We start from the raw sequence: 12,604 nt of genomic DNA on the forward strand, positions 1-12,604 counted from the left end.
ACAAAAGAGAGTAATAAAAAATATGGAATGGATTGGGAAAATAAAGAGAAAGGTATGTGGAAATAACATAGGCAGACCATTTACAAAAGGAGAAATATAATAAAGTAGAAAGTAGACAATACCTGGCTGGCCCTTTCCCCACCTCTGCCTTGCCAACCTGAAAAACCCAGCCCTTGTTATTGCAAAGATAAGATACAACTATAAGGTGGATACTTTGGTGCCTCATCCCTGATAATTTTAGTATCAAAGTTTTTTTTAACTGTTTTATTTGCTAAAATAAAGACTGAAGAATTAACACCCTCAAAACTATTTTTTTCTCCCTGGCTTTTGCCAGTAAACTTTTAATAATCACTTCACTAAAATTTTGTAGTTTATCCAGTGTATCCTCAATAACTTAAATTTTTAAAAAGGAAGATTTTTTACGGATACATTTCTACACATATTTCTCCCATTTTTCATGGTGAATTTGGAAGGAAAACAAGCAATAACTAAAAATGGCATTCCAGGTTTTCTTTAAAAAATGATTTTTATAAGAGCTAACTCGAGTGTTTTTGGCATGTACTAAATTTGAGGTAAAAACAATCTATCAAAACTAGTAATAAAAATAATTTTCAAGTACTACAATTACATAAACTATTAAAATTATTACTTTTTTTAAATAACCATTTTAAAAATGGATTACATCGGAAGCATGTATTTTATATAAATTCCAATACTTCTGACTTTGGTTATCTTGGTCTGTAATTGGGTAGAACATGCTAGAGAAAGAAGTGGTTTGTATTTTCACATATCCACCCATCTGGCCATTTGATTCTCAAAACAATTAGATTGAGTAAGGTGGCATTTGTATTGTTTTTAAGCTCAACCAAAATATAAGTTTTTAATTAAAAAAAATTAGCCTATGCAGCAATTGCACTGAGGTGGGTGGAGCTACATGTGAACCAACAAGGAGAACTGAATGAGAAGCAGCCTAGAAACACAGACTTCTTTTAGAAATACAGAAATATAGAAATATAATGAGAAGTTATAAAGAAAAACTTAAGACTCATTGCTTAGCAGGAACTACACAATTTATCCCCAAAGGAATGCCAGTTCTTAACAAAATAAATAAAATTAAAGATTTACTATGAACTTTTAAGCATAAGATGAAGAACACATAGTTAGCTAATGATAGCAAACAGTTCATGCAACTATGTAAATGCGAAAGGAAAGCGATATTGCACTAGAAGGGGAAACCTGCAGGAATAGTCCACCTCTTTCATTGACTTAATGTATCCAGCCATTTCCTATATGCATTGGCAAATCTGGCCTGCTCTACATTCCGGCATGTGGACAATACTTGATCGATGAACCTGTGTTCCACTTCCAGGCCTAGGTAATCTGGAGCTGGGGTCCGCTTCAGGCGTTTCGTTTCCTGGGAATACCCTTGCTTGTTAGAGTAACACAGTCCATCCACCTCCATTGCCTGGGATGTGCGGGGGCCTGCTGGGATGTGGTGCAAGTCACTTAAAGTCACCGCAGGGCTGTCTCCAGGTGACAACTGGGTCACGCTGTGAGGAAACCTACCATTTAAGTGATGCTGAAGGTAGAAAACATGCCGCCTGTGCAACAGGAGGGGGAGGGAAAGAATAGAGAAAAGAAAGATCACATCGCAAAGAGAAGCTTTTCAGGAAAAACAAAAAAAAAAGTTGATAATTTCAAAACATATAGTACTCAGTTCACTGCCCATTTGTAACCCAGAGTTATATGAGGAAAAGAAGAAGAATAGTTATGCTGAAGTCTCTGCATATCTGGCCAGTGTTAAAACCCAGATTACTGGATTATTTGTGAGAAGGAATATTACTCTAAGGGTTTGTAAATAGTATTGACTGAGATGATGACAATTATTTGGAGTTGTTACTCTCTGTAGACTATAATATGAAATCAGAAATAGGTCTGAGACCAATCTCTGCTATAAATAGGAATAAAACAAAAATAAAAATGAACCTCACTGATACCTCAAAATACAAGTGATTCAGAAACAAGGGCATTAAAAAGCTTCTCTAGAGGCTTATTGCATGGCCTCTATTCAATATTTTCTTTAATAAGAACAATGTGCCACAGTTGGTCTTATTATCTAAAACACAATCTGAACTTACTCCTAAATCCATCACTACAGTCTCATTAAGCATACACATGCAGTAGAGATGTGCTGGGCTCTGAGCAAAGTACATTACAAGTTAAAGTTCCTGTTCTTCCTCTATGAGCAGTTTTACTACCCTTAGAATTATGTGGAATTATTTGTTAAAAATAAAGATCCATGTGCTTAACCTCTGAAAACTTGACTCAGTGGGGTGCACACCTACAGTACACAATACGGTAAACTACATAGGTTGCTATATCTCATCATTCATGTTAGTAATTCTAAACTCTTAAAAGGTAATTCTATCCATTTTCCAGCATGTTCTGGAGTAGACAGGGAGCATATATCTATTTTATAGAAGATATAACTTAAAGGGTAGATAAACTGCCTAAAGGCAATGAATAATCAATAGAAAACTGGGCTGTTTAATATATAGGCTATCCCAACTATCTCTTCTCCGCACTCCCAACCCCAAAATCCAATTAATCTTTGGATGAAGACAGAAGTTTCTGCTTTGTTAACCTCTCAAACAGAAATATCATTTAAAAAATTCTCTGAGCCTGGCCATGAAAGTGCCTAAATATAAAACAGCAACAAAAATCTGTTAACACCAAAACAAGATACAAGTCAAGAACTATCTTCTCTCTTGAAAATGTGGAGTATCATTTAAAAAAAAAAAAAAAATGTATTTATGAAGGTGCCAAAGAGAGAATGTCTTCTGCCTTCTAAATACATTTAGACTGGAAAAAGGGGGCAAATTTCAATTAACTTTAAAAATATACAAATATTTAAAATGCCTACATCCTGCCCAACACAGGCAAGTCTTTTGTCTACAAAAAGAATCTTATGACCTGAAGTAAAATCTATATTTATAAAGACAAAGATGCCTCCAACTAAATGATGATCCAAAGTAAACTGACCAAGGGGTTTCCATATCCGGACTTCATTCCAATGTGAAAGCTACTTTACTATCAAATGTGCTCAGAACTCAAGTTATGAGGTTGCTAACCCTATTTCACTCCTTCCTAATGATCCTGTTCCACTCTCAAAATATACTTTCCTTAAAAAAAAAAATTAAAAAAAAGTATCTAAATGTTAATTATACTTACATTAAGTTCATTTGCAGATCATAATGATCTGAAGAATGACAAAATGCTAAATATTCTCAGAATCTAATGAATGGTCACAACTCTGACTGTGCATCTAATTTATCTGTTAGGGTCTTTGTTGTTTTTAAAAAACAGATGGCAGTGCTCCATCCCAGATCTGCTAAATAAGAGGGTCTCTATTGTTTTTAGTTTGGAAGTAACACGTTATTCTGTTGTGCAGTCAAGGTTGAATACCACCATCCTAAGCTGCAGGTGAAGATCTACATGGGGAACCTCTCATTGATGATGATCATGAGGAGGATATGGTAACATAAAATCCTCCAAATCACTCAGGCAAAGCTCCTAAAGCAGATTACCAAAACTACCCAAGCAGGCAGGAGTCAGATGTAAGACTTTCTGTAGCTCTTGTAAAGATATGCACAGTTTCACACAGGAAATGAATTTTCCTTTCTCTTACCTGTGACACCAAAGGGTTTCATGTCCTGGATAGGAATCAATAAGATCAGTGCTGAATTCAACTTCTTCTTCTAGAAGATGGGGAATATTTATTCTTGGTTCCTCTGTTGAAGCTGCTGCTTCTTCATCTTTTGGAAGAACTAGGGCTGGCTCATTTCTCAAAGGGTTTTGCTCCAAGACAGAACTGTCTTTCACAGTTTGGCTAATCAAAGACTTTAACAGAAACTGGCGGTAGTGAAATCCACTGTGGTCTGAAACGTGCATGGATGCCCAGTGTTTAGTAGAAGATAGTTCATCAAGAAGAATCTTGTAGGAAGAAAAAGGGAGGTGAGATGAGAAACTGCCAAAGGCTTTTCTTTCTCCATTACCACCTTGAATTTCTTCGATTCATTACTTGTTTTTTTTTCTTTTGATAATACCATTCCTACCAATATTTTATATACAATGTCCAATACCATGCTGTCACAGTGAAAGCTCAGTGAATACTAAAATATAATTTTAAATTTTGGCACAGCTTCTTTAAAAAAATAAAATGCGTTTAAAAAGAATTTATGTAACATGAAAAACATTTAAATTATTTCTTACTGCATATTTCTACATATAAAAATTGGAATTTACTATAATTTTGAAGCAAAAAACTAGATATATGCAAAGTTTTCAACAAAATCAATTTAATTCCTTTAAAATTTTTTTCTCAGACTTTCTAAGAGAAAAATTGACTATATTCTTTTCCCTAAAATATAAGATGCATACTAAACTGGAGAAGAAACTTTAACAGGAATTTCAGGGCATTTTCTTATTAGAATAAAAAGGTATATAGATACAGGTAATTATTTAAAAAAAAAAAGACAATGATAATTGATTGTTAAGTGATCTTAAAGACACTGCATAAAGATACAGTTTACCTACAACGTACTGATAGAATACATGACCTTTATATGATATACCTTAAATATCATTATTCTTTTCCAACATTCCAGCTAAAAAAAAAAACGAATGAGTGAATAAATCAACTACAAGAAAACTACAGAAGCAGGGCTATGAAACAAAGATAACAGGTTTAAAATGAAAGACTAAGGAAAGTGTTCATTCTTATATACATATGCCATCAGTCATTAAAAAAAATCACTCAATATCCTATTAGCCAGCAATAACCACTTTTAACATTCTGGCATTTACTCAATCTTTTAGCTTTTTTCTGTGCATGCATGTGCACAGTTTATTTTTAAAACAAACGGGATATTCTTTTATGCTGATTTTATTCTACTTAAGTTATATATCCTCATGTCATTAAATATTATTCCATAACGTGTAATTCCTAACTTTTACACAATATATCATTCTGAAGATTGTCACAATTTAACCATTCTCTCACAAGGAATACTTTTATAAAAACACATATATAAATCTATGTGCATATCTTATTTAGGAGAAATTTCTAGAAGTATACTTACTGGAACAATGAAAAATATATTGTAAAGTTCTTGATATATACTGTCAAAGTGCTGTATAAAATTTATAATACTATTGGAAGTGTATCTTAATGTCTGTTTCCTACATTTTTCACCAATACTTTAATCTTCTCTAATTTAATAAATGGAATATCACATTTCATTTTAATTTGTACTTAATTATCACTAAGGCTAAATATTTTTCCTGGTCACTTAATTAATTAATTATGGTGACATTGGTTAATGAAATCCAATAAGTTTCAGCTATATATTTTAACAGTAAGGCATATATATATATATATATATATATATATATATATATATATATATATATACACATACATACATACATACATACACACACACACATACATACATACATATATACATACATACATACACATATATATTTACACTGTATGTTCACCTCTTATAGATTTCTGTCACCACATCTTTGAACCCCTCTTACCCCATCTACCTCATCCCTCCCCTTCCCCTCTGGTAACCACTAGTCTATTGTCCATGTCCATGAGTCTCTGTTTGTTTGCCTTGTTCTTTGTTGTTTTTAGGTTTATATTCCAGCATATAAGTGATTATCATGTGATTTTCAACTTTTTCTGTCTGGCTTATTTCGCTTAGCATGATTATTTCATCTCTTCTTACGGCTGAGTAATATTCCATTGTATATACGTACCCTCGCTTCTTTAGCCAATCATCTACTGTAGATTACTTCAGTTGCTTCCATGTCCTGGCTACTATGAATAATGCTGCTGTGAACATTGTTGTGCAAATATCTTTTTGGATATGAGTTTTCAAGTCTTTGGGGTAAATACCCAGTAGAGGGATTGCTGGATCATATAGTAGATCAATTCTTAGTTCTCTGAGGATCCTCCATACTGTTTTCCATAGTGGCTGTACCAATTTGCAGTCCCACCAGCAGTGAGGGTTCCTTTTTCTCCACATCCTCTCCAGCATTTGTTATTACTTGTCCTGTTGATTATAGCTATTCTAACAGGTGTCTAGTCACTTATTTTTCTTTGTTTTTTTTATGAATTGCCTGCTTTGCCTAATTCTCTTTTATAAGTTGCTTAATTTACTATTTGTAATATTCATTATTTTTCTTATGGGTTTGTAAGAAATTTTTATATATTAAAGATAGTAAGTCTCTATATTGTAAATAGTTTTCTTAACATATTACTATAATTGACTTTAAATTTCTTTTCTCCCCTCAGATGTTTTTCTTTCATTTAGAGTTGTTTGGTATATGAGATTAAAACCTAACAATTATTTTCTAAAAAGTCGATCTTATCAGCATTACAAATGAACAAAGAATTCTTTCTCCAATTATGTAAAATGCCGTATTTATCATCAGTGAAATTTCTACATATTATGTATTGGGATTTGTTTCTGGGCTTTATAGTCTCTTCTATTATTGTCTATTTTTGAGCCAGAACCACAGTTTTAATTATTCTATAAACATTTAAACATATAGTGATATACGGTGTTCCTTATTTTTCTTTTTTTCAGCAGTTTGTTCTTAAAGCTTTATTCTTTCTAATGAACTTTGGAATCAATTTTTGAAGTTGAAAAATAAACTGGTGGTTTTTAGTATATTCATAAAGTTATGCAGCTATCACTGTTATCTAATTTCAGAACATCTTCATTGCCTCCAAAACAACCCTTATTCCTATTGAGTCCCCTAATTCTCCATTCCCCCCAGCCTCTGGCACCCACTAGTCTGCTTTGTCTATTCTAAAGATATCATATATAAATAGAATCATACAACACATGACCTTTTGAATTTGGTTACTTTCAACCACATAATGTTTCAAGGTTCATCCATGTTATAGCATGTATCAGGACTTCATTCCTTTTTTATGGCTGAACAATGGCGATACCACGTTTTGTATATCCATTCCTCAGAAATCAGACATTTGGGTTGTTACTTTTTTTTGTGACTATTATGAATAATGTTGCTACAAGTATTTCTTGTACAAGTTCTGGTATGAACACGTTTTTAATTCTTCTTGGTATACACAGGAGCACAACTTCAGTCATAAAAGATGATTCTATGTTAATTTTTTAAGAAAATACCAAACTGTTTTTCACACTGGGTGCATGATTTCACAATCCTACCAGCAATGTATAAAAGTTTCAATTTCTCCACATCCTTGCCAATACTTGTTATTGTCTGTCTTTTTAATTTTAGCCATCCTAGTTGGTGTGAAATGGTATCACACTATGGTTTTGATTTGCATTTCTCTAATGGCTAATGATGTTGAACACCTTTTTCATATCTTTATTGACCTTTGTATATCTTTTAGGGAGATGTGACCCTCTGTGCTTTCTCAGGTGACACCCCATATCAACATTTAATTGGCCAGTAGTAATAAACTCTGCTCAATTGTCTTTCCTCCCACCCAACATCACCCTCAAAAATGAGACTATTTAAAAATTTACTTAACGTCATGTTTCCTATGTTTGTGTGTTCACTTCAACACAAACATCACAGGAAACATGAAACAAACTTAAAACCTCTCATAATTCTATCCCATAGCACTGATACATATTCTTTATTTTCTAATCTTTTTTTTTCCTGAATAGAAAACTGACCATGCTTATTAGAGAAAATACAAGAAAATATATCCATAACAGCACTGTGTGCATGTAAATATCTGCTGAGTACTTATAATATGCCAGGCACTGTTCTAAACACTTTAAAATCACATTCAATGCTAACAGCATATTTAAAAATTGTATTAGACCCATATCATATTTAATTTTATATCCTTAACCTATGAACATTTTTCTTTAAATAATCTTCCAAAATACAATTTTTTCTAGCAACAAAACATTCCAATATAGTCATGGACTATATTGGACTATATGGACTAATATGGACTATAATGTAACTAATCCCTCATTATTGGAGTTTTTTACTATTATAAAATAGTTTTTTACTATTATAAACAGTATTTTTATATACCAAACTTCTGTATTTAATTAATAGCCAGTATTTGTTGAGTGCTTAGTATAAGCATTTGTGATAGTCACTTCATGTGGATTCTCCCATTTAATTTACATCGCTTGATGTGGCAGGGATTATCATCAACTCTATTTTACAGATGAGGAAACTGTAGGTCAGAGAGGCTAAGAAACTTCCTCAAGGCCACACAGCAAATTGGTGGTAGAGTCAGGATTCAAATGAGGTCTGTATGATCACTGAGTGGTCACTATACCATACTGCATCTTCATTATTTCTTTAAGATGAACTCCTAGAAGCAGAACTGCTAGATTAGAGATAACACGCACATTTTTGGGTTTGTTATTGGTAAAATCTGGTAAATGTTGCCATGTTGACCCTCGGTATGATTATAGCAATTTCTTCAATGTTCGTTTTCATACCTTCATTAATGGTGGATACCAGCACTTTAAAAAGTCAGGTACAATATTCTAAGTAAAAAAGAATGCTGGCTCATTATACATGTATTTTTAAGCTGCTCTAGACTACTGGTATTTCTGTGATTACTTCCTCTAATACAGCAGTCCCCAACCCTTTTAGCATCAGGGACCTGTGCTTCTATGAGAATCTAACGTCTGATGATCTGAGGTGGAGCTAAGGTGGTGATGCTAGCGCTGGGGAGCAGCTACAAATACAGATGAAACTTCGCTTATTCACCCGGCACTCACCTCCCGCTATGAGGTCCAGTTCCTAACAGGCCACGGACCGGTACCAGTCTGTAGCCCAGGGATTGGGGACCCCAGCTCTAACAGATAAAAAATAGCAGGACATGATCTCCTAGCTAGGCTAAATGGTTTACAGGAAAAGGGGATTTTGCAAATTTAGCACTCCTCATTGAGAGTGAGACACTACAATGGCAGTAGTGACAACACGTGAGCCTCGGATCGTGAGTCTAGGAGTGAACTGAGGCAGCTGAGTCAACACACCACTAATGCGTTCTCGTCTTCAACATAGGATGGTCTCAAGTAACCAAAAATTTCACCTTGGCCCCATGTCCCTGATTTTATGGGAATGCCACCTTAAAAGGTTCAAACCAAGGCAAGGGAGTTTCCAAAGATGTCTCAGCTTTTCTGGACTCAAGAGTTTTAACACTTTTACGTGAACAAATTGTACTGAGTTGACCTAGCAAACTGGTAGTCAGTTTCATCTAAACTTTCTATCTGTGGGGAACAGAGAAAAGAACCAAAATTTAGTGAGCCTCTATTATTAGATGCCCACTACTTTATGCACATTAACTGAAGTAATTCTCATGATAATCCACTGAGGCAGAAAGTAGAGCCCCATTTTACAGATGAAAACATTAAAGCCTTACTTTCCACATATAGCTAGTAGGACCAGAATCTCAGCCCAAGTCGATGTGATTCTGTCTTAGCTCTTTGCACTTCATTAGGTGTCCTTCCCTCCTGAAACACAAAGCCATATAAACTGGAGGGAAGGGCTATTCTTCTAGAATTGTTCGCTTAAAATCTGCCAGAAATAAAAACTCTATTTCTCTTGGAGGAATCTCTGGCTAAGAAACAGAAAGGAGAGGGAACCTGTGAAAAGAGATGTAAAAAAGAAGTGGGTTGTGAATAAAAATTAGAGCACAGTTCCCCATTAATGTGGAAGTACCACTTGAGGCATTTTGACCCCTGTAAACTGTCTCAAGCCTGGGAGGCTTTTAGAAAAGTACCCTAGATTCTGATGGCACTGATACCATAAAAAGGGAAGAAAAAAAATAGAAACACTACAGTACATAAGAACCAGCAAAAAGATACTTGTTTCTCATTCTGGTGAATAACAAGTGATGTAACCACAGCTAAGTCTAAGCCATTACAATTCTCTGGAATCTTCTACTTCCTCATTTCCAAACTAAAAGGATTAGGCTGCGAGAGTTTCCAACTGGCTCTGCATCCAAATAACCCCGAGTATGTGAAATACACTGATCTCTAAATCTTATCCTCATTCCAAATAATAGGCCTGGTGTGAGACTTAGGAGTTCTTAGGTTATTTACAGACTCTGCCAAGTTTGGGAAAATTTAGGTGAAATCTTCTGTTCCTTCCTAAGAGAGGAGATTATGAAAAGGCAGCCAGCTAATTCAGCATAATAAGTCGTATAACCAGAGACTACCAAGAAAGAACAATTTCAATTCTATAAGGTTTTATAATCCCTTCCTGCTTCAGGGTAAAATGAGTTATGCTCAGTCTTACTCATTGCTTAAACCTGCCTTTGTCCTACCAAAGTACTAGCCTTAGGATTGCCAAAATATGCTGGTAAGGAATGAAAACTTTTTTTTTAATTGCCAGAGATTCCCTGGGGGTATCAGCTGTCACGATCCTTTCTAGGCTGCTGGGCTGCTATTAAGTTCCTCTACTTACCCCCCTTACTGCACCTCTGAGAAGGAACTACTTACTACTGGAAGACTTAAAGAGCAGACAGAATGTGCTGGAGAGATGGAATTAACAGTCCTACCTTGACATCTAGCTTGGCCAGGTGTTGTAAAACCCAGATGCGATGGGACCAGGCATTATAGTTGCTTGGGTATCTCCCTGCTGCTTCACCACAGACCTCCATCTCCTCTTGTATTACTTGCTGTTTCCTTTCTGCAGGAATTGTTCCTAAGTTTCCTTTGGTCACAAAGGAAGGCAAGGAGGTTTCCTGAATTAGCTGTTGTAGCACCCATCGTCTGTTAACATGGCATGTGAGAAAGACAATGAGGCAAGAACATAAACCAGAGAGGAAAACAATCAAAGTTTTCTTTGTTCTTAATTTCCACCCCCAGATAATGCAAAATAATACCTGAGAGAGGGGAGCCGGAGGATTGTTGTTTCATTGTTTTTGTTTTTAAAGACATTCTTAACTTTAGCAGCATGGATTTGGGGCGAAGGTGGGGGAGAGAAAGGACAAAGAGGAAAGCAAAACCTTTCTAAAATGTTAAAATCTGTCAAAAAGAGAATGTTATCAGTTTCAAAATGACAACTCCAAAACTCCATTTGGCCAGGAAATGTAAAGCCAGTTGGTGTGTGTGGGTATGCACACTGGTAGTGGTGGCTGAAGGTGAGAGGATGTAATTAAATGGCTGGTAAATGTGAGAAAAGGAGTCATGGCTCATGTCTTTATTATATGTTCATGCCTTGCCCTATGTGTATTTGCTTGTTTGCAAACAAGAAGCTGCATTAGAACAGCTTTCATTAAGCAAAAATGTTATAATATAGTATAGAATCTGGACAGAAACAGATAGAATTAGTGAGACCATCACGCAGGCTTTAAAATGTCTTTAGCCACAAATTTTCCCCTTGCCTATTTAAGAATTTCATTAGCATACATTTAAATAAAATGTGCTAAAAAAGTCTCTATCCACTTAATGTCTTTAGTTTTAATAAATATTTCTCATAAGAAAGCATACTTTGAGATGAAAATTTCCAACCTAAAGGTACAAGAAATTGAGTAGGACACCCATTTTCATATAATAGTTTTTTACTTAACAACAAAAGCTTGCTTTATAAAACATTAGAAAAGCCAATAAACTGACAGATGCATATTTAATAATCTCCTTCCTCTGCCACCACCCCTTTCCAGACCTCTATATACAAAACTATACATTTCTCTGAAGTCTGCTATCACAATTTCTACTAAGGGAGAAAATACAACTGATTTTATGGTTTGGAGACAGCTGATATGCCAGGCTGGCTGCAGGCAAGATTACAGCTAAGATACCTTGGAAGATCCTAAATATGCTCAAGATGTAAGTAAAGTTTTAAGTGGCTTTCATAAACTGAGAACAGACTTCTTCAGAGAATTTCTCCTCTGACCCTAAACAGCATGCTCACACCATCTCATTTTAGTCAAAATACAGTAATTACATGGAGTCCAAGAGGAAGATGCCTCCAAACAGCCAGGATTTTGAGAAGGGTTCTTATGTGCATTTTGGCTATCTGACTCAGGCTTTTAACCTAAAAATATTCTTTGCATTTATGGTCTTAGCAACTTTAGCTCAGCCTATACACCACTTACTTCAGCTATTCTTATTTTCCTTATTTGGTTAATTTTAATAACCATAACCATTACCACCTCCAATTTTACCAGGAACACACCTGAATGAGTTATAAAACTTCGGTTACTCATTATAGTTGAATATCTAATGCAATCTCCATGACTGCTTCAGATAGTTAATTATAACGGCTAAAAATTGAGTGTTTAATATGTGTCAGGCACTGTAGTAGTGTTTACATGCATTATCTCATATAAACTCAACTATTAACTCTGAGATAGGTATTATTATTAGTCCCATTTTACAAATGAGAAAACTCAAGCTTGAAGTGATTAAATGATTTCCGAAGGTAACACAGGTACCTAGTGAGTGATGACATCCAGATTTAAATGTAGGGAACTTGACTTTAGAATTCATACTTTGAATCAATATGGGACCTTGCTTCGCACTGTGTTTTCTCTCCGGTCATTCTG

The 12,604-nt window shown here is 34.9% G+C and overlaps 1 protein-coding gene and 1 long non-coding RNA gene across 4 annotated transcripts in view; both read right to left on the bottom strand.

The window, feature by feature from the left end:
• Positions 1–1,052: 1,052 nt before the first annotated feature.
• The window catches only part of PTAR1 (protein prenyltransferase alpha subunit repeat containing 1), a 38,246-nt gene continuing 26,694 nt past the window's right edge, over positions 1,053–12,604 (bottom strand). For all 3 annotated transcript variants that reach the window (XM_039837741.1, XM_039837833.1, XM_039837923.1), the window contains 3 exons: positions 10,613–10,826; positions 3,689–3,993; positions 1,053–1,601 (listed from right to left, as the gene is read on the bottom strand). In XM_039837741.1, coding sequence (XP_039693675.1) covers positions 1,259–1,601; positions 3,689–3,993; positions 10,613–10,826 — 862 coding nt within the window. In that variant the 3' untranslated portion in view covers positions 1,053–1,258. The remainder of the gene's footprint in view (positions 1,602–3,688; positions 3,994–10,612; positions 10,827–12,604) is intronic.
• Positions 7,080–10,606, bottom strand: LOC120582470 (uncharacterized). The gene is made up of 2 exons (XR_005647586.1): positions 8,041–10,606; positions 7,080–8,010 (listed from the first exon to the last, which is right to left on the bottom strand). It is a non-coding gene; the product is annotated as an uncharacterized LOC120582470 (long non-coding RNA).

The sequence above is a fragment of the Pteropus medius genome, unplaced genomic scaffold (assembly GCF_902729225.1).
Source record: "Pteropus medius unplaced genomic scaffold, Ma_sr-lr_union100, whole genome shotgun sequence".
Classification (NCBI taxonomy): Eukaryota; Metazoa; Chordata; class Mammalia; order Chiroptera; family Pteropodidae; genus Pteropus; species Pteropus medius.